This window comes from Salvelinus namaycush, chromosome 14 (assembly GCF_016432855.1).
Source record: "Salvelinus namaycush isolate Seneca chromosome 14, SaNama_1.0, whole genome shotgun sequence".
NCBI lineage: Eukaryota > Metazoa > Chordata > Actinopteri > Salmoniformes > Salmonidae > Salvelinus > Salvelinus namaycush.
This window is the reverse complement of record NC_052320.1, coordinates 15974892-15997491: the sequence shown is the minus strand read 5'-3', so window position 1 is coordinate 15997491 and position 22600 is coordinate 15974892. Positions and strand designations below refer to the sequence as shown.

Genomic DNA, 22600 nt, shown 5'->3' with positions numbered 1-22600 from the left:
GTATATTGGTTTCTAGCTTCCCTGAAAAGTTGCATATCACGGGGGCTGTTCGATGCTAATGCAGAACGCCATAGGATGTTTTTGTGTTGGTTAAGGGCAGTCAGGTCTGGAGAGAACCAAGGGATATATCTGTTCCTGGTTCTAAATTTCTTGAATGGGGCATGCTTATTTAAGATGGTGAGGAAGGCATTTAAAAAAAATAACCAGGCATCCTCTACTGACGGGATGAGATCAATATCCTTCCAGGATACCCCGGCCAGGTCGATTAGAAAGGCCTGCTCGCTGAAGTGTTTCAGGTAGCGTTTGACAGTGATGAGTGGAGGTCGTTTGACCGCTGACCCATTACGGATGCAGGCAATGAGGCAGTGATCGCTGAGATCTTGGTTGAAAACAGCAGAGGTGTATTTAGAGGGCAAGTTGGTTAGGATGATATCTATGAGGGTGCCCCGTGTTTACGGCTTTGGGGTGGTACCTGGTAGGTTCATTTATAATTTGTGTGAGATTGAGGGCATCAAGCTTAGATTGTAGGATGGCTGGGGTGTTAAGCATGTTCCAGTTTAGGTCGCCTAGCAGCACGAACTCTGAAGATAGATGGGCGCAATCAGTTCACATATGGTGTCCAGAGCACAGCTGGGGGCAGAGGGTGGTCTATAGCAGGCGGCAACGGTGAGAGACTTATTTTTAGAGAGGTGGATTTTTAAAAGTAGAAGTTCAAATTGTTTGGGAACAGACCTGGATAGTAGGACAGAACTCTGCAGGCTATCTTTGCAGTAGATTGCAACACCGCCCCCTTTGGCCGTTCTATCTTGTCTGAAAATGTTGTAGTTAGGGATGAAAAAGTCAGAATTTTTGGTGGTCTTCCTAAGCCAGGATTCAGACACGGCTAAAACATCCGGGTGTGCAGAGTGTGCTAAAGCAGTGAATAAAACAAACTTAGGGAGGAAGCTTCTAATGTTAACATGCATGAAACCAAGGCTATTACGGTTACAGAAGTCATCAAAAGAGAGCGCCTGGGGAATAGGAGTGGAGCTAGGCACTGCAGGGCCTGGATTCACCTCTACATCACCAGAGGAACAGAGGAGGAGTAGGATAAGGGTACGGCTAAAAGCTATGAGAATTGGTCGTCTAGAACGTCTAGAACAGAGAGTAAAAGGAAGTTTCTGGGGGCGATAAAATAGCTTCAAGGAATAATGTACAGACAAAGATATGGTAGGATGTGAATACAGTGGAGGTAAACCTAGGTATTAAGTGATGATGAGAGAGATATTGTCTCTAGAAACAACATTGAAAGCAGGTGATGTCATCGCATATGTGGGTGGTGGAACTGAAAGGTTGGATAAGGTATAGTGAGCAGGGCTAGAGGCTCTACAGTGAAATAAGCCAATAAACACTAACCAGAACAGCAATGGACAAGGCATATTGACATTAAGGAGAGGCATGTTTAGTCGAGTGATCGTAAGGGTCCAGTGAGTAGAGGTTGGTTGGGGTCACGGCGATTCAGACAGCTAGCCGGGCTATCGGTAGCAAGCTAGCATAGGATGGAGGTCTGTTTTTAGCCGCCTCGTGCGTTTCCGTCGGTAGATTAGTCGTGTGGTAGAGTGTGGTAGAGGGGATCAATCCAATTGGCAAAATAGATATAGTTATAGTGACCCAAGAAAAAATTGTCCGATAGACTTATTCAGATAGCAGCCGATAAGACAGCTAACGATTAGCGGGCCCCAGATGAGCGTTCAGGTAACGTCGCGACGAAGGTGCCAGTTGGATAACTCCCTCGGGCAGATAACGTCGGTAGTCAGTCGTGAAGGCCCGGTGGGGCTCCGCATTGGCAGTAAAACGGGTCCGGATAGGTGATTGTAGCCCAGGAGTGGCTGATGGAACTCTTCAGCTGGCTGGCTCCGGAATAATTGATGTTTTCTCCGGGATCGACGTAAGCCAATAGACACACGGGTAGCAGCTAGCTAGCTGCGAAATCAAGGTGTAAATGTCCAGAGCTTGCGGTTGAAATCCGCGGATATGGAGAAAAATAGGTCCGATATATTCTGGTCTGAGTCACGTTGTACAAAAGTGGCGATTGATTAACGAGCTAAAGGAATAGCTGATGACCACAAACCGTGGTTAGCTGAAAAACTAACGTTAGCCAGTAAACTGGCTAGCTTCTGGGTAGTTTCTGGCTAGCTTCAGGTTAGCTTCTGGCTAGCTTCTGGCTAGCTTCTGGCTAGCTTCAGGTTAGCTTCTGGCTAACCTGAATAGCCTTCGAACCCTCGTAAACCACACATGCATGACGTGTAAACTATTTTGGTGACCCGTCTGGTTTTTATTCCATGTTCTTATGCTATCTAAGTGACTCAAACATTATAACAAAATCAATCGGGGCTCAATGCTGACAGTTAGTTCAGTATGTCCAGGTTTGATGGTTTCTTGAACTTACCCCTCTCTCATTCCTTTGTATGAAGGTTCACCAAGAACCTGTCTCCAGACAAGATAAACCTGAGCACACTGAAGGGCGAGGGTCAGCTGTCCAACCTGGAGCTGGATGAGGAGGTGCTGCAGAACATGCTGGACCTGCCCACCTGGTTGGCTGTCACCCGGGTCTACTGCAACAAGGCTGCAATCAGGGTGAGACAACTGTGTTATTCTTTTTATTTTCTCTGCAACTTCCCAATGGGCTCGGGAGGCGAAGGTCCAGTCATGCGTACTCTGAAACATGACCCGCCAAACCGTGCTTCTTAACCCGGAAGCCAGCCGCACCAATGTGTCGGAGGAAACACTGTTCAACTGTGTTATTCTTATAATAAACCATGTCTTTCCTCAATGACAATGGCTGTGTACAGATAAGAAAGAGTGTTCCAGAATTATGTCACTGCATTAATTTAGTAGTTTAAGGTCAGTGTTTTTTCAGCAGCGGTGGAAAAGATAGTGTGGTGGGAGGCATGGTAGTGGATGTGGCCAACTGCACAGTCTCTGACCAAAGATTTTAAAGGCCTTCCTCTTTGCTGCAGACATTTTGCTGTTTCAAAGCACATTTCTACAATTCTACACATTTTGCCATGGGGCGGAGAGAAAATGTCCCAGTTTTAAAGCTAGTTTCCTGTAATTCTACACATTCTGTCATGGGGCTGAGGGGGCGGGGGGGAATCAGTTTTTAAGCAAATTTCCTGCAATTCTATACATTTTGTCATGGCTTATGCCGTGTTCTTGTGCTATCTGAGTGTCTCAAATATTATAACAAAATCAGTGGGGGCTCCATGCCATAAAAGTTTGGGAATTTTAGATTCTCTCTGACTCCTAGTTTTTATTGACGATTGTTAGTTCTCAAAGATGATCTTATTTTAAAAAATATATAATTTCTACAATCTTTATATCTGGTTTTAGTTGTTTAAGTTTAACTGACAATGTTTTACCATCCCAATTTATTTCATATTTCTTGGCAGCAACTATTTAGCAGCGAGGGCCCGCCACTGCTAAATGAATATAGGGGAAACACTTGGTCATATTTGCTGACCAATGGCAGATTAATATGAAAGTAGTAAATCACTACCAGGCAAAACGTATGGTGAACGGTTTGACAAGACCATGTCATTGGGGTTTCACAGTGTAGCCTTTAGCTACATCAATGAAAGCCGCAGAGGGCATAGGCTACACACACTGGCAGCACGGCAGAGATAAGCAGCATTACTGTCCAATAACACTAAGATCAGTGGACACATCTCCAGGCCCACTGCTAGCCTCAGATAACAGCGAGAGAGCAGCATGAGGGGGAAGGACACAAAAGGCCAGAGGCTAGCACAGCACCACACCGAAGCCCTGAATGACCTGCTCAACCTGTTGTTTAGAAAGATGTGGACTGCAGATCAGATTGGAAATTAGCTGGGCTGTCTTTGTATGGCCCAGATCAGATGTCCCCTTACTAATGTTTTATCTTCAAGATTACTCATTTGAAGCCAGTCTAGGTTGGGTATTTGTCTACAAGGAGAGGTCTAAAAGCACAAGCCACTCTGTGTATCTTGCACACAGTGAATGATAAACAGTCCAGTAGAACAGTGCTGAGGAAAGTGTTTGTGCCGTCCTGACTGGTCCCCTGCTGTTATGTCTCCCTCAGATACAATGGACAAAGTTGAAGACCAGCCCCATCTGCCTGGTATGAATTATACCCTTTGTTCTATTCCTCCACAAGTTTCTGTCCTGCTCAGTCTCCTCTCTCTCCATTTAATTTATCCTGTAGTAAAGTGTATTGGTTTACTATTGTAATACTGCATCCACCCCTGCTGTGCTGAACTATGGTAACTATTGTCACCTAGCTAAATCTGATTCTGCCACAACACTATGCACACTTCTTCCAACCCCCGCAGTTCCTGGACAAGGTGGAGGTGGAGATGAGAACGTGTGAGGAGCCCCGTGCACCAAATGGCCCCTCCCCTATTGCCATCACTGCTGGCCAGAGGTAAGCCTTACCTTTTCTGTCTGTTTGGAACCTTTTGAGGGAAATTTGTGATAGATCCATTTATTTTATACTATTATATACTGTATATAACTGTTGCTCTGGACAGATATAATTGACTGAAAACCCACTGTCTTCGGTCATATTCTTATCTGTCTATTCTTGTGTCTTGCTGCAGTGAGTATGGCTTCGCTGAGAAGGTGGTGGAGGGTATGTCTGTCATCATCAACTCCATCACCATCAAGGTGCAGTCCCGTGCCTTCCACGCCTCCTTCGAGCTCTGGCAGCTCCAGGGTAACAGTCTCAACCCCAAATGGCAGAAGACTGACCTCCGCTACACCCGCATCACAGACCCCAAGAGAGGAGAGGTACGCCCACAAAATTAGGTCTCATGGTACAGTTAGTACAGTATGTCCAGGTTTCATGGTACAGTATGTCCAGGTTTCATGGTACAGTTAGTACAGTATGTCCAGGTTTCATGGTACAGTATGTCCAGGTTTCATGGTACAGTATGTCCAGGTTTCATGGTACAGTTAGTACAGTATGTCCAGGTTTCATGGTACAGTTAGTACAGTATGTCCAGGTTTCATGGTACAGTATGTCCAGGTTTCATGGTACAGTTAGTACAGTATGTCCAGGTTTCATGGTACAGTATGTCCAGGTTTCATGGTACAGTATGTCCAGGTTTCATGGTACAGTTAGTACAGTATGTCCAGGTTTCATGGTACAGTATGTCCAGGTTTCATGGTACAGTATGTCCAGGTTTCATGGTACAGTTAGTACAGTATGTCCAGGTTTCATGGTACAGTTAGTACAGTATGTCCAGGTTTCATGGTACAGTATGTCCAGGTTTCATGGTACAGTTAGTACAGTATGTCCAGGTTTCATGGTACAGTATGTCCAGGTTTCATGGTACAGTTAGTACAGTATGTCCAGCCTACAGAGTCACTTTATTTGTTTTTCAGGCCAGCAATAAATATCACTTAATTAGGCCAATTGTTCAGTGTTTTATTGGTCATGATTTCCAGCCCCTCTAATTGAGATCAGGAAATGCGTCTGCGTTATCCTTAGAAATGACCTCGTTTACATGGTCTCCCTGTTTTTCTCGTAAGGAGACTTTTAGGCCAGTGTACTTGTAGCTCGTCCCATACAATGGTTCCCTAATATGTATATACGTGTGTCTGTGTCTTTGTCTGTCTGTGTATGTTTTGTGCAACTCCCCAGGTTTTGACGTTTAAGGAGATCAACTGGCAGAGTCTGCGTATAGAGGCTGATGCCATAGAGAGTGAAGACCAGGACCTGAGCAGTATCCCACTACGCCTCATTACCAACCAGGGACGCATCCGGATCGCCCTGAAGCGCAGGGTAAGACTGGGCCATGGGTGGGCCAAGGAGGGTGGGGTTTACTTGATGTGACTTTTCCCCAACAGTTTAACCACGTTACACTTTCTTTCTCACATGCTCAACTGTCTCAACTGTGTCAACTGTTCTCAAGGTGCTTCAGAGTAAATAAACACACAGTCATTGTATGAATGTAAAATGGCTTCCTCTGTAACATGATGACTAACTAGGTTTCTCCTCTGTCTTTAATCATATCCCAGGTGAAGGACTGTAATGTTCTGGCCTCTAAGCTGCTCTTCATTTTGGACGACCTGCTGTGGGTGCTGACGGACTCTCAGCTCAAAGCTGTCATCCACTACGCCAAGTCCCTAAGTGAGGCCATGGAGAAGTCTGCCCAGCAGAGGAAGAATATGGCTGCAGAGTCCCAACAGGTACCGTCCTCCCGCCTTCCTTTTATATGTGTTAACAACAGCAGAGTCTGCAGCCTGCACTTATTTTGTACTGCAGTTCTATGTCAAATCTAGCTATATTCAGTGGCGACCCGTCATTCAGGGTAGGTGGGGCAGAGCCCAACCTGTTTTGAGCCCTGCATATTTATCTAAAACAAATAAAACATGTATTTATTCTCTGTGTGCCTGTTTTGCATGTTATTTTGGCATTAATTCGTGTCACATATCAGTTTGCAAACAATAAAGCTGCATACGAACGTGGTACCTTTCTTGAGTAAAGCAGCTCCAAAATGCAGGTGTTTCAGACGAGCTCAGTGTTTTTTGTGGTGGAGGGGCAGCCAGCGGAAAATACTGAGTGTAAGTGTCGATAGTCTTCTGTAGTTGCGCCGTGATTGGTTCAGTGTTCTGTCACTCATGGGGACACTACGTCATCGTAGAATCTACAGGGAGAGCTAGGCAGTTATAGCCCCCTTGGGTGTAGCCAAAGATTTACATTAGAAATCAAATCAAGTTTTATTGGTCGCGTACACATATTTAGCAGATGCTATTTCGGGTGTTGCGAAATGCTTGTGTTACTAACTCCAACAGTGCAGTAGTATCTAACAATTCACAACAATACACACAATTTAAAAGTAAAAGAATGAAGTTAACAAATATACAAATATTAGGACAAGCAATGTCGGAGTGACATTGACTGGAAAACAGTAGAATACAGATTAAATGAATAAAATTGTATTTAAACATTAGTACAGTGACCAATGTTACATTATTAAAGTGATCAGTGATTCCATATCTATGTAAACTCAGCAAAAAAAGAAACGTCCCTTTTTCAGGACCCTGTCTTTCAAAGATAATTCATAAAAATCCAAATAACTTCACAGATCTTCATTGTAAAAGGTTTTAACACTGTTTCCCATGCTTGTTCAATGAACCATAAGCAATTAATGAACAACCACCTGTGGAACGGTCGTTAAGACACTAACAGCTTACAGATGGTAGGCAATTAAGGTCACGGTTATGAAAACCTAGGACACTAAAGAGGCCTTTCTACTGACTCTGAAAAACACCAAAAGAAAGATGCCCAGGGTCCCTGCTCATCTGCGTGAACGTGTCTTAGGCATGCTGCAAGGAGGCATGAGGACTGCAGATGTGGCCAGGGCAATAAATTGCAATGTCCGTACTGTGAGACGCCTAAGACGGCGCTACAGGGAGACAGGACGGACAGCTGATCGTCCTCACATTGGCAGACCATGTGTAACACCACCTGCACAGGATCGGTACATCCGAACATCACACCTGCGGGACAGGTTCAGGATGGCAACAACAACTGCCCGAGTTACACCAGGAACGCACAATCCCTCCATCGGTGCTCAGACTGCCCGCAATAGGCTGAGAGAGGCTGGACTGAGGGCTTGTAGGCCTGTTGTAAGGCAGGTCCTCACCAGACATCACCGGCAACAATGTCGCCTATGGGCACAAACCCACCGTCGCTGGACCAGACAGGACTGGCAAAAAGTGCTCTTCACTGACAAGTTGCGGTTTTGTCTCACCAGGAGTGATGGTTGGATTTGCGTTTATAGTCGAAGGAATGAGCGTTACACCGAGGCCTGTACTCTGGAGTGGGATCGATTTGGAGGTGGAGCGTCCGTCATGGTCTGGGGCGGTGTGTCACAGAATCATCGGACTGAGCTTGTTGTCATTGCAGGCAATCTCAACGCTGTGCGTTACAGGGAAGACTTCCTCCTCCCTCATGTGCTACCCTTCCTGCAGGCTCATCCTGACATGATCCTCCAGCATGACAATGCCACCAGCCATACTGCTCGTTCTGTGCGTGATTTCCTGCAAGACAGGAATGTCAGTGTTCTGCCATGGCCAGCTAAGAATCCAGATCTTAATCCCATTGAGCACGTCTGGGACCTTGTTGGATCGGAGGGTGAGGGCTATGGCCATTCCCCCCCAGACATGTCTGGGAACTTGCAGGTGCCTTGGTGGAAGTGTGGGATAACATCTCACAGCAAGAACTGGCAAATCTGGTGCAGTCCATGAGGAGATGCACTGCAGTACTTAATGCAGCTGGTGGCTACACCAGATACTGACTGTTGCTTTTGATTTTGACCCACCCTTTGTTCAGGGACACATTATTCAATTTATGTTAGTCACATGTCTGTGGAACTTGTTCAGTTTATGTCTCAGTTGTTGAATGTTATGTTCAAACAAATATTTACACATGTTTAGTTTGCTGAAAATAAACGTAGTTGGCAGTGAGAGGACGTTTCTTTTTTTGCTGAGTTTACATAGGGCAGCAGCCTCTAAGGTGCAGGGTTGAGTAACCAGGTGGTAGCCAGCTAGTGATGGCTATTTAACAGTCTGATGTCCTTTAGATAGAAGCTGTTTTTCAGTCTCTCGGCCCCAGCTTTGATGCACCTGTACTGATGATAGCTGGGTGAACAGGCCGTGGCTCGGGTGATTGATATCCTTTTTGGTCTTCCTGTGACATCAGGTGCTGTAGGTGTCCTGGAGGGCAGGCAGTGTGCCTCCGGTGATGCGTTGGGCAGACGGCACCACCCACTGTGGAGAGCCCTGCGGTTGCAGGCGGTGCAGTTGCCGTATCACGCGGTGATACAGCCCGACCGGATGCTCTCAATGGTGCATCTGATAAAGTTTGAGGGTCTTCGGGGCCGAGGACCTGGAACCTTTTCACCTTCTCCACTGCGGTCCCATCGATGTGGATGGGGCATGCTCTCTCTGCTGTTTCCTGAAGTCCACGATCAGCTCCTTTGTTTTGTTCACGTTGAGGGAGAGGTTATTTCCCTGGCACCACTACTCCCTGTAGGCTGTCTCAACACTGTTGGTAATCAGGCCTACTACTGTTGTATCATCTGTGAACTTGATGATTGAGTAGTAGGCATGCGTGGCCATGCAGTCATGAGTGAACAGGGAGTACAGGAGGGGGCTGAGCACACACCCTTGTGGGGACCCTGTGTTGAGGATCAGCGTAGTGGAGGTCTTGTTTTCTACCTTCATCACCTGGGGGCAGCTCGTCAGGACGTCCAGGACCCAGTTGGACAGGGCGGGGTTCAGACCCAGGTCCCCAAGCTTAATGATGTGGAGGATACTATGGTGTTGAATGCTGAGCGGTAATGAGTGAACATCATTCTTACATAGGTATTCCTCTTGTCCAGATGGGATAGGGCAGTGTGATGGTGATTGCATCATCTGGATCTATTGGGGCGGTATGCAAATTGAAGTGGGTCTAGGGCAGGAGTGGGCAATTCCAGTCCTCGAGGGCCTGATTGGTGTCACAGTTTTGCCCCAACCTCAGCTAACACATCTGACTCCAATAATCACCTAATCATGATCTTCAATTTAAAATGCAATTTGATTAATCAGCTGTGTTTGCTAGGGATGGAGAAAAAGTGTGACACCAATCAGGCCCTCGAGGACTGGAGTTGCCCACCCCTGGTCTAGGGTGTCAGGTAAGGTGGAAGTGATATGATCCTTAACTAGCCTCTTAAAGCACTTCATGATGACAGAAGTGAGTGCTACGCGGTGATAGTCATTTAGTTCAGTTACCTTTGCTTTCTTGGGTACAGGAACAATGAAGAACATCTTGAAGCAAGTGGGGGCATCAGACTGGGATAGGGAGAAAATGAATATTTCTGTAAACTGGTCTGCGCATGCTCTGAGGGAGCGTCTATGGATGCCGTCTGGGCCAGCAGCCTTGCGAGGGTTAACACGCTTAAATAAATGTCTTACTCATGTCGGCCATGGAGAACGAGAGCCCACAGTCCTCGGAAGCTGGCCACGTCGGTGGCACTGTGTTATCCTCAAAGCAAGTGCAGAAGGTGTTTAGCTTGTCCAGGAGCAAGACATTGTGTCGGCGACGTGGCTGGTTTTCGCTTTGTAATCCATGATTGTCTGGAGTCTCTGACACATACATCTCGTGTCTGAGCCGTTGAATTGCAACTCCACTATGTCTCTGTACGGAAGTTTTGCCTGTGATTGCCTTACGGATGGCATAACTACACTTTTTGTATTCAACCATATTCCCAGTCAGCTTGCCATGGTTAAATGCGGTGGTTCACGCTTTCAGTTTTGCGCAAATGCTGCCATCTATCCATGGTTTTTGGTTTGGGTAGGTTTTAATAATCACAGTGGGAACAACATCTGCTATACACTTCCTGATGAACTCAGTCACCGGGTCAGTGTATATGTCAATGTTCTTCTCAGAGGCAACCTGGAACATATCCCAGTCCGCGTGATCAAAATAATCTTTGAATAGACCTTAGCACGGGTGCTTCCTGTTTGAGTTTCTGCCTATAGGAAGGGAGGACCAGAATGACGTCGTAATCTGATTTGCTGAAGGAGGTTGGACCTTATTATTTAAAAAAATTGTTACCCCTTTTTCTCCCCAATTTCTTGGTATCCAATTGGTAGTTACAGTCGTGTCTCATCGCTGCAACTCCCGTACAGACTCGGGAGAGGCGACGGTCGAGAGCCGTGCGTCCTCCGAAACACAACCCAACCAAGCTGCACTGTTTCTTGACACAATGCCCACTTAACCTGGAAGCCAGCCGCACCAATGTGTCGGAGGAAACACCGTACACCTGGTGACCGTGTCAGTGTGCACTGCGCCCTGCCCGCAACAGGAGTCGCTAGTGCGAGGTGGGACAAGGACATCCCTGCTGGCCAAACCCTCCCTAACCCAGATGACGCTGGGCCAATTGTGCGCCGCCCCATGGGTCTTCCAGTCGCGGTCGGTCGCGACAGAGCCTGGACTCGAACCCAGAATCTCTAGTGGCACAGCTAGCATTGCGATGCAGTGCCTTAGACCACTGCGCCACTCGGGAGGCCTCAGGGTGGGCCTTTTACAGTAATTCCGGAATGGAGAGTAACAAAGGTCAAAAGTTTTTGAAGCGTGAGTACTACAGGAAATATGTTGAAAGAACTTCGTTCGCGTTTTTCTCAAATTTGCTTTGTTAAAGTTCCCAGCTACAATCAATGCGGCCACAGGATATGTGGTTTCCAGTTTGCACAAAGTCCAGTGTAGTTCCTTGAGGAACGTCGTAGTATCGGCTTGAGGGGGAATATACATGGCTGTGACTATAACCGAAGAGAATTCTCTTGGGAGGTAATACGGTCGTCATTTGATTGTGAGGTATTCTAGGTTGAGTGAACAAAAGGACTTGAGTTCCTGTACATTATCACAACCACAACATGAGTAGTTAATCATGAAACATAAACCTCCGCCTTTCTTCTTCCCGGAGAGTTCTTTATTCCTGTCTGCACAATGTATTGAGGACCCAGCTGGCTGTGTGGATGGCTACAGTATATCCAGAGAGCCATGATTCCGTGAAACAGAGTATATAACAGTTCCTGATGTCTCTCTGGATGGAGACCCTTGCCCTGAGCTTGTCTACTTTATTGTCCAGGGACTGAACATTAGCGAGTAATATACTCGGAAGCAGTGGATGGTGTGCACGTCTCCTGAGTTGGACTTGAAGTCCACTCCAAATACCTCTTCCCCGCCGGTGGCGTCTTGGAGCAGCCTCTGGAATAAGTTCAATTGCCTTGGGGGGTACGAACAAAGGATCCAATTCGGGAAAGTTATATTTCTGGTCGGAATGCTGGTGAGTTACCGCTGCGCTGAAATCCCAAAGTTCTTTCCAGCTGTATGTAATAACACAAAAAATGTTATGGGCTAATAATGTAAGAAATAACAACAAAACAATACTGCAAAGTTTCTTAGCAGCTAGAAGCAGAGCTGCCATGTCTGTCGGTGCCCGTCCAAGAAGGCTCAAGGTTATTGGCCACAGATAAAATTAATTCAAATCACATTATACGCTACATGGCCAAATGTTCCAAAATCATGAGCATTTTTATATGGAGTTGGTCCCCCCTTTGCTGCTATAACAGCCTCCATTCTTCTGGGAAGGCTTTCCACTAGATGTTGGAACATTACTGCGGGGACTTGCTTCCATTCAGCCACAAGAGCATTCGTGAGGTCGGGTACTGTTGTTGGGTGATTAGGCCTGGCTTGCAGTCGGCATTCCAATTCATCCCAAAGGTGTTCGATGGGCTTGAGGTCAGGGCTCTGTGCAGGCCAGTCAAGTTGTTCCACACCGAACTCGACAAACCATTTCTGTATGTTCTTCCACACTGATCTCGACAACCATTTCTGTATGGACCTCACTGTGCACGGAGACATTGTCATGCTGAAACAGGAAAGGTCCTTCCCCAAACTGCAAATGTAACAATGAGTGGTTTGGAAGAAATCATTGGCTATCTGCGAGCGTCGCAAAACAATCACGATTTTGCTTCCCCTGCCTGCTCCAACTCAGAATTCCAAGTCGGGAACTCTGGCCTCTATCTAGAGCTCCGACCTGAACATCACTGACGTCATGATTCAACCTTGTTATTTTTTTGTTGAGTTCCCAGTTCTCTTGAAAGCACCATAAATCCAGAGAATGCCAGACTTGGATGACAAATTTGGGTCCAGGTCATCGATACCTGGAGGTGGTCTTGAGGAGGGACGACTGGACTCTCCTCCAGGTACAACGACAGCGGCGGACAAACATTTGGGCAGAAGGTACGCCGACCTCTTCCTCCTGCTTGGGGAAGAGACAGGGGCTGATAACCCAGGGAACATTCAAAAGGGCGATAGGCCCGTGGCAGAGCAGAGAAGGGTGTTGCGTGCGTATTCCACCCACACAAGCTGCTTTCTCCAGGTGGTGGGGTTGGCGGAGACCAGGCAGTGCAGAGTTGTCTCAAGGTCCTGGTTGGCTATCTCCGATTGGCCATTGGACTGTGGGTGGAACCCAGAGGACAGGCTGGCTGACGACCCAGTGACAGTGCAGAACACCTTCCAGAACTGGGATGAGACCTGAGGATCCCGGTCGGAGACCAGTCCATGGATCCGGAAGACGTGCTACACCATGAGCTGGGCCGTCTCCTTGGCCAAGGCTAGTTTGGGGATAGGAACGAAATGGGTGGCCTTGAAAAACCGGTCGACCACAGTCAGGATGGCAGGATTGCCCTTAGACGTGGGGAGAGCCGTGACGAAATCCAGGGATATGTGGGACCAAGGAGGGTGAGGGACAGGCAGAGGTTGCAGAAGGCCAAGCGGAGCTTGATTAGGAGTCTTGTTCTGAGCACACACTGTGCAAGCGGTGACAAATGCGGAGATGTCAGGGACCATGGTGGGCCACCAAAAGTGTCGTCGCACAAATGCTAGGGTCTGGCAGGAACCTGGGTGGCAGGCCAGTCTGGAGGACTGGAGCGGACCGCGTCAGTCTGGAGGACCGCGGAGCGGACCGTGTCAGGCACGAACATCCGGTTATCGGGACCCTCCCCCCCAGCTGAGTGCCGTTGCCAGGCACGAGGTGGGAAGGATGGTCTCGGGCTCTGGGGTAATAGCCGTGGGGCTATAACAGCGAGACAGTGCATCTGGCTTGACATTCCTGGATCCCGGCCGATATGAGAGAGAGAAGTTGAACCGTGTGAACAGCAGAGCCCATCTAGCTTGCCTGGAATTGAGGCGTTTGGCGGTGCGGAGATACTCCAGATTTTTGTGGTCGGTCCATATGAGGAACGGCTGTTCCGCCCCTTCCAACCAGTGCCTCCATTCCTCCAATGCCATCTTCACTGCGAGAAGCTCACAATTTCCCACATCGTAGTTTTTCTCCCTGGCGGTGAGGCGATGGGAGAAGAAGGCGCAGGGATGTAGCTTCAGGTCCAGGGCAGAACGCTGGGACAGGACCGCCCCCACTCCTACATCCGATGCATCGGCCTCCACCACAAACTGACAGGAAGGGTCAGGATGAACTAGGATGGGATCAGTGGTGAAGCGGTGTTTGAGGTCCCGGAACGCCCGTTCAGCAGCAGGGGACCACGTGAACGGAACCTTGGGAGTAGTGAGTGGAGTAGTGAGTGCTGACGGGGGAAGTCGGGGTGCTGTAACCCCGGATGAAGTGGCGATAGAAGTTGCCGAACCCCAGAAAACGTTGCAGCTGCACCCTGAACGAAGGCTGGGGCCAATCCACCACCACTCTCACCTTCCCAGGATCCATCTGGACACTCCCAGCAGAGATGATGTACCCCAGAAAGGGGATGGTTGAGCGATGGAACTCTCACTTCTCTGCCTTGATAAACAGCTGGTTGTCCAGGAGGCGTTGAAGAACCTGTCGGACTTGGAGCACACGTTCTTGGGGGGAGCGAGAGAAGACGAGGATGTCATGAAGATGTAGATGAAGACGAACCGGTTCAACATGTCACGGAGAACATCATTTACCAGAGCCTGGAACACAGCAGGGGCGTTGGTGAGGCCAAATGGCATGACCAAATACTCATAGTGGCCGCTGGCCGTGTTGAAGGCGGTCTTCATCTCCCTCCCGTATCCGCACCAGGCGGTAGGCATTCCATAGATCCAGCTTGTAAAACACGGTGGCCCCCTGGAGCAGTTCGAGGCCGAGATGATGAGTGGTAGCGGGTAGCGGTTCTTCACAGTTATGTCATTGAGTCCCCGGTAGTCGATGCACGGGCAAAGAGAGGACGAATGACGTATAAATCCTGCAGCTAGGGAGTCCCCAATGTAGGTGTCCATAGCCTTGTTCTCTGGTCCCGACAGCGAGTACAGTCGTGCTAGGTAGAAGGTCAATCCCACAGTCATATATTCTGTGCGGCGGAAGCGAAGTGGCCTGGGCCTTGTTGAACACCTCCCGAAGGTCCTCGTACTCCACGGGAATGGTGGAGAGGTCCGGGGCACCTTCCGAGCCCCCAGGAAGACGTCCCGGGGCAGGTTGCGCTGACTTCAGACACTGAGTGTGGTAGAACGGACTCCAGCCCATGATGGCACCAGTAGATGAGGGGATTGTGTCGCTGGAGCCAGGAGAAACCCAATACCACGGGAATCTGAGGAGACTTGATGAGCAGGAATTGAATATTCTTGCTGTGATTCCCTGACACCCGTAGGTTGATGGGAGTGGTAATATGAGTGACCTGGCCTATAGAGCGCCTATCCAGCGCTCTAACATTCATGGGAGTGGAGAGGGGCTGAGAGGGGATGTTCAGCTCGGAAGCCAGGGTAGCATCCAAAAAACTCTCAGCGGCCCCAGAGTCAATGAGGACCCGGAGAGTTTAAGACTGGCTTCCCCACAGCAGAATGCCATGAACAGGGGTGCGAGCAAGGGAAGCGGGAAAGTTCTCCATATGACCCACCAAAGTACTCATTCCTACCAGTGAGCCTGATCTCTTTAAAGGACAAGGGGACACAAAATGACCAAGAGTCCTGCAATAGAGACAACTCTTAATGTTGATCCTGTATTGCCGTTCCGCTGGCGATAGCCCAGCTCTATCTAGTTGCGTAGGCTCGGGAAGCGGTGACTCAGCCGTCTCCGGCGACTCTGGGGGAAGGTCGGGAGGCCTCGGGTTCTCTCGGCAATGGGATCATCGGACACTTCCGGGACGACTCGGAGGCAAGGTGAAATCCCTGGATGTGCGAGCGAAGTGGAATTTCCTCTCCCTCTGTCATTCCCGTAGTCGCCCATCGATTCGGATGGTCAACGTGATGAGGGAATCGATATCCCGAGCAGCAAGCTCGTCCTTGAACTCCTCCGAGACGCTGTGCAGGAACATATTGAACAGTGCTTCCTGGTTCCAAGCACTCTCCGCTGCCAATGTGCGGAAATCCACCGCATAGTCAGCCACACTGCAGGAGTCCTGCCGAAACTGGGTTAGCTCCCGTGTAGCTTCTCTCCCGGAGAATGGGGTGTAAAAAACATTCTTCACCTCTCCCACGAACCCCTCCTCATAATGCATGTAACCGCAAACTGTTCACACCCCATTTGTTAGAGTAAATACCATTTTTTTGATACCTGATTGACTCAACAAAATCAATGGTGGCCCTCTTGGGGTCGAGGCCCTTTATCAGGATAAAGGTAAGACCCAGATGCAGACCGTGTCGAAGGAACAGGACGGCAGGCAGGCAGAGTGGTCAGGCGGGCGGGCTCAGGGTCAGGACAGGCAAGGGGCAAAACCAGAAGGACGAGAAAAGAGAGACTGGGGAAAAGCAGGAGCTGATACAAAAAACGCTGGTTGACTTGACAAACAGAGAACACCTGTATAAATACACAGGGGAAGATGGGTGGCACCTGGAGGGGGATGGAGACAATCACAAAGACAGGTGAAACAGATCAGGGTGTGACACCCTTGGGCACATAAACTGGCCATGGTAATTAGAAGATTTAGATGGCTGGTTATTATATTTTACCTACAAAGCTAACATGAGCTAGTTGATCAACTGGATATTTCTGACAGGTTATAAGTAGCTCCCTAAGTTCTGTCAGTGAATGACAAACTGCCCATGCATTACCACATTTCAAACTCTAACTACTCTCAACAGCAGTAGCCTAAGGTAAAAGCCTGACTAATTTCCAAAATGTGTCGGGACCCATGGTCGGTATTGACCCCGTTCTGGGTCCGCCTGTTGAGTATGGCTGGTCTGGATATTATAATAGTCTTTGTGATAGTTAGAGATAATAATGGTATGATTTTGTGTTACAGACTGCACCCCCATCCCCTGGTATCCACAATCTATGGACAGACCCTTCACCCCCTCCCAGCGTTGGTGTACCCAGTACCCTGGACCAGTACTTTGATCAACACGACGTCAAAGAGTCCTCCTACCACACCTTCATCTCTCGTCTAGATCTGCACATATGTAACGACAGCTCCTCAGCAGATCCCGGTTAGTCCCACAGACTATCCCACAGACACCCCAAAAATGTCAGTGTACAGAATTAGCCTATAACAAAGGTCAAATAGGGGGTGCTTATATTTTTCCTGTTTCACACATATACAAGTGTGTAACCTGTACAAGTTCGTGGTGCGAAATGGAAATTTGTTTTTGCATATCCTACTCCCCCTGAGGCACCCTCGGAGAGTATGACCTTTTCTTTCCTGAAGAGATCCAATCTATACTTTCTGGTTGTCCTAATATTCTTTAATTACAACAATTAGGATCTTGATGATGGAACTTAGTTGTCAGAGGTGAACAAAGCTTTTGACCTCTGACTTCTCATGTCACACAGATGAGCCTCCACCTCCAGGCTCCCAGGGTGCAATGCAGTTGACCTTCCGGAAGCTGGGTTTTGACTACTACCCCATCCACCGGCCTGGTGAGTGTACTTCAGTGTTTCCGCTGCAGTCATTTATATATTGCGCTGCGCTACGGCAAAATAATATGAAACATGAAAAAAAAATTCTGCCGAGGCGCACTTTGAAGATGATAAAACAGTCCACATTTACTTCTCCTTTGCAAACAAAATGACTAATGAATAGAAAAAACAGATAACCCCATAGTGGAATAGTTAACCTATTTACCTTGTCAGCTTGTTGTTGTGTGTGCTATGTGAGAGAGAGATTCCTCTTGAACATTCACGTTACAAGTGCCATAGGGAGGGAAACATGCATTCTGACAAGCAGTCAATGCACGAAAATTATTGCAGTCACGGGGAAAACAACAGTTTTAATTAGAGGTCAACCGATTAATCGGCATGGCCGATTTAATTAGGGCCGATTTCAAGTTTTCATAACAATCGGTAATCAGCCTTTTTGGACGCCGATTATGGCCGATTACATTGCAATCCACGAGGAGACTGCGTGGCAGGCTGACCACCTGTTATGCGAGTGCAGCATCAAAAGGACCTTGTGGCTGCAAGGAGCCAAGGTAAGTTGCTAGCTAGCATTAAACTTATCTTATAAAAAACAATATATCTTCACATAATCACTAGTTAACTACACATGGTTGACATTACTAGGCTAACTAGCTTGTCCTGCGTTGCATATAATCAATGCGGTGCCTGTTAATTTATCATCGAATCACAGCCTACTTCAACTTCGCCAAACAGGTGATGATTTAACAAAAGCGCATTTATGAAAAAAGCACAATCTTTGCACAAATGTACCTTTCTTAAAATCTATACACAGAAGTATATATTTAACTATTTAGTTAAAATAAATTAATGTTAGCAGGCAATATTAACTAGGGAAATTGTATCACTTCTCTTGCGTTTAGTGCAAGCAGAGTCATAGTACATGCAGCAGTTCGGGCCGCCTGGCTCGTTCCGAACTGTGTGAAGACCATTTCTTCCTAACAAAGACCGTAATTAATTTGCCAGACTTTTACATAATTATGACATAACATTGAAGGTTGTGCAATGTAACAGCAATATTTAGACTTAGGGTTGCCACCCGTTCGATGAATTACGGAACGGTTCCGAATTTCACTGAAAGAATAAACGTTTTGTTTTCAAAATTATAGTTTCCGGATTTGACCATATTAATGACCAAAGGCTTGTATTTCTGTGTGTTTATTATAATTAAGTCTATGATTTGATAGAGCAGTCTGACTGAGCGGTGGTAGGCAGCAGCACGCTCGTGAGCATTCATTCAAACAGCACTTTACTGTGTTTGCCAGCAGCTCTTAGCAATGCTTGAAGCACAGCACTGTTTATGACTTCAAGCCTATCAACTCCCGAGATTAGGCTGGCAATACTGAAGTGCCTATAAGAACATCCAATAGTCAAAGGTATATGAAATAAAAAAAATGGTATAGAAAGAAATAGTCGACGCGTCCTAATTCCTAGAATAATTTGCGGCTGAACATGAAAGGGGTTCCTTCGTTATTTTACCGTTCATGTCTTCCATAGGGAATGTCTTGATCTACTTCAAATAAGGTCTCCGTTTCGTGCAGGCTTAAACCGCCTAGGTGTTTTGATACTCGTGTAAATCTCGCTAGGATAAGGTAACGTTTGTCAACATATTTTAATAAACCCACTCCACAAAAAATTCATATTAGTTTATATTTAGCCAATATTGATCAGAGTTACCTTGTCCTATGGATATCTACACAGATATCAAATTGGCACGGTGGTGTAAGCCTACACGAAACACAGACCTTATTTTAAGTGAATCTAAAAATATCATATGGAATAAATGAATGAAGGAACCACTTTTCAGATTTTGCTGGAAGGTGTCATGGGAATTATGACTCACACTTTGGTAGTCAATTCTTACAGTACCCATTATTAAAATAAGATTTCCTGCATATAGAAATTACAGTTTTTGTTTTCAACATTCATCACAGGTAACTTAAACTCTATTTTTTTATTACTCCTGCGTTGTCTTGGCTGTGTGCTTAGGGTAGTTTTCCCGTTGGAAGGTGACACTTCACCCCAGTCTGAGGTCCTGCCTTTGAAAAATATCCCCACAGCGTGATACTGCCACCACCTTGCTTCACCATAGGGATGGTGCCAGGTTTCCTCCAGACGTGACTCTTGGCATTCAGGCCAAAGAGTACAATCTTGGTTTCATCAGACCAGATAATCTTGTTTCTCATGGTCTGAGAGTCCTTTAGGTGCCTTTTGGCAAACTCTTGGAGACCTTCAATGCTGCAGACATTTTTTGTTACCCTTCCCCAGATCTTTTCCCCGACACAATCCTGTCTCAGAGCTCTACAGACAATTCCTTTGACGTCATGGCTTGGCTTTTGCTCTGACATGCACTGTTACTGTGGGACCATATATATACAGGTGTGTGCCTTTCCAAATCATGTCCAATCAATTGAATTTACCACAGGTGGACTTCAATCATCCAAGATGGCATAGCAGTCAGACGTCCTTTGTCCTCGTCTTGTCGTGTCCCGTGTGTATATATATATATATATATATTTTTTTTTTTTCTTCACATATCTTTTTTATATCTTTTTTTCTAAAAACTCAACTTCAAAACACTCTCCTGCAACCCGCCTCACCAATAAAAATAAGTGTTATTCACCTCAATTCTGAAATCCACAACAGAAGCTAGCCAGAAGTTAGCCAGTTCACTAGTATTCAGCTAACCACGGTTGGCGGTCATCAGCTATCCTTTAGCTCGAAAAGCTATCGCCAGTTTTGTACACTGCGACTCAGACCAGAGCATACCGGACCTATTTTCTCTCCATATCCCCGGATTTCTACCGCAAGCTCTGGACATTTACACCTGGATCTTGCAGCTAGCTAGCTGCTATCCGAGTGACTATTGGCTAACGTCAATCCCGGAGCAAACATCAATTATTCCGGAGCTAGCCAGCTGAAGAGTTCCATCAGCCACTCCTGGGCTACAATCACCTATCCGGACCCGTTTTACTGCCGATGCAGCCCCACCGGGTCTTCACGACTGGACTACCGACGTTATCTGCCCGAGGAAGTTATCCAACTGTCCCCTCTGTCACGACGTAACCTGAACGCCCATCTGCGGCCCGCTAATCGTTAGCTGTCTTATCGGCTGCTATCTGAATAGGTCTATCAGACAAATTTATTGGGCCACTATAACTATAACTATTTTGCCAATTGGATTGGTCCCCTCTACCACACGGAACCCCACTAATCTACCGACGGAAACGCACGAGGTGGCTAAAAACAGACCTCCATCTTCTGCCAGCTTGCTACCCATGGCCCGGCTAGCTGTCTGAATCGCCGTGACCAACCAACCTCACTACTCACTGGACCCTTATGATCACTCGGCTAAGCATGCCTCTCCTTAATGTCAATATGCCTTGTCCATTGCTGTTCTGGTTAGTGTTTATTGGCTTATTTCACTGTAGAGCCTCTAGCCCTGCTCATTATACCTTATCCAACCTTTCAGTTCCACCACCCACACATGCGATGACATCACCTGGTTTCAATGATGTTTCTAGAGACAATATCTCTCTCATCATCACTCAATGCCTAGGTTTACCTCCACTGTATTCACATCCTACCATACCTTTGTCTGTACATTATACCTTGAAGCTATTTTATCGCCCCCAGAAACCTACTCCTTTTACTCTCTGTTCCGGACGTCCTAGACGACCAATTCTCATAGCTTTTAGCCGTATCCGTATCTTACTCCTCCTCTGTTCCTCTGGCGATGTAGAGGTGAATCCAGGCCCTGCAGTGCCTAGCTCCACTCTTATTCCCCAGGCGCTCTCTTTTGATGACTTCTGTAACCGTAATAGCCTTGGTTTCATGTATGTTAACATTAGAAGCCTCCTCCCTAAGTTTGTTTTATTCACTGCTTTAGCACAGTGAATAAATTACTCTGCCAACCCGGATGTCCTAGCCGTGTCTGAATCCTGGCTTAGGAAGACCACCAAAAACTCTGAAATCTCCATCCCTAACTACAACATTTTCAGACAAGATAGAACGGCCAAAGGGGGCGGTGTTGCAATCTACTGCAGAGATAGCCTGCAGAGTTCTGTCCTACTATCCAGGTCTGTACCCAAACAATTTGAACTTCTACTTTTAAAAATCCACCTCTCTAAAAACAAGTCTCTCACCGTTGCCGCCTGCTATAGACCACCCTCTGCCCCCAGCTGTGCTCTGGACACCATATGTGAACTGATTGCCCCCCATCTATCTTCAGAGCTCGTGCTGCTAGGTGACCTAAACTGGGACATGCTTAACACCCCAGCCATCCTACAATCTAAGCTTGATCCCCTCAATCTCACACAAATTATCAATGAACCTACCAGGTACCACCTCAAAGCCGTAAACACGGGCACCCTCATAGATATCATCCTAACCAACTTGCCCTCTAAATACACCTCTGCTGTTTTCAACCAAGATCTCAGCGATCACTGCCTCATTGCCTGCATCCATAATGGGTCAGCGGTCAAACGACCTCCACTCATCACTGTCAAACGCTACCTGAAACACTTCAGCGAGCAGGCCTTTCTAATCGACCTGGCCCGGGTATCCTGGAAGGATTTTGACCTCATCCCGTCAGTAGAGGATGCCTGGTTATTTTTGAAAAATGCCTTCCTCACCATCTTAAATAAGCATGCCACATTAAAGAAATTTAGAACCAGGAACAGATATAGCCCTTGGTTCTCTCCAGACCTGACTGCCCTTAACCAACACAAAAACATCCTTTGGAGTTTCAAACAGAAATTTGCTTCCTGCAACACGAACTCAAAAACGTTCTGGGACACTGTAAAGTCCATGGAGAATAAGAGCACCTCCTCCCAGCTGCCCACTGCACCGAGGATAGGAAACTCTGTCACCACCGACAAATCCACTATAATTGAGAATTTCAATAAGTATTTTTCTACGGCTGGCCATGCTTTCCACCTGGCTACCCCTACCCCGGTCAACAGCACTGCACCCCCCACAGCAACTTGCCCAAGCCTTCCCAATTTCTCCTTCTCCCAAATCCAGTCAACTGATGTTCTGAAAGAGCTGCAAAATCTGGACCCCTACAAATCAGCCGGGCTAGACAATCTGGACCCTTTCTTTCTAAAATGATCTGCCGAAATTGTTGCAACCCCTATTACTAGCCTGTTCAACCTCTCTTT

At 47.1% G+C, this 22600-nt stretch overlaps 1 protein-coding gene across 1 annotated transcript in view; it reads left to right on the top strand.

Annotated features, from left to right (window-relative positions):
• Positions 1–2013: 2013 nt before the first annotated feature.
• The window catches only part of LOC120058618 (UHRF1-binding protein 1-like), a 37326-nt gene continuing 16739 nt past the window's right edge, over positions 2014–22600 (top strand). Inside the window, exons 1-9 of the mRNA XM_039007377.1 lie at positions 2014–2027; positions 2454–2616; positions 4100–4138; positions 4350–4441; positions 4617–4806; positions 5663–5803; positions 6040–6210; positions 16789–16972; positions 17316–17402. Of these exons, the coding sequence (XP_038863305.1) occupies positions 2014–2027; positions 2454–2616; positions 4100–4138; positions 4350–4441; positions 4617–4806; positions 5663–5803; positions 6040–6210; positions 16789–16972; positions 17316–17402 (1081 nt within the window). The remainder of the gene's footprint in view (positions 2028–2453; positions 2617–4099; positions 4139–4349; positions 4442–4616; positions 4807–5662; positions 5804–6039; positions 6211–16788; positions 16973–17315; positions 17403–22600) is intronic.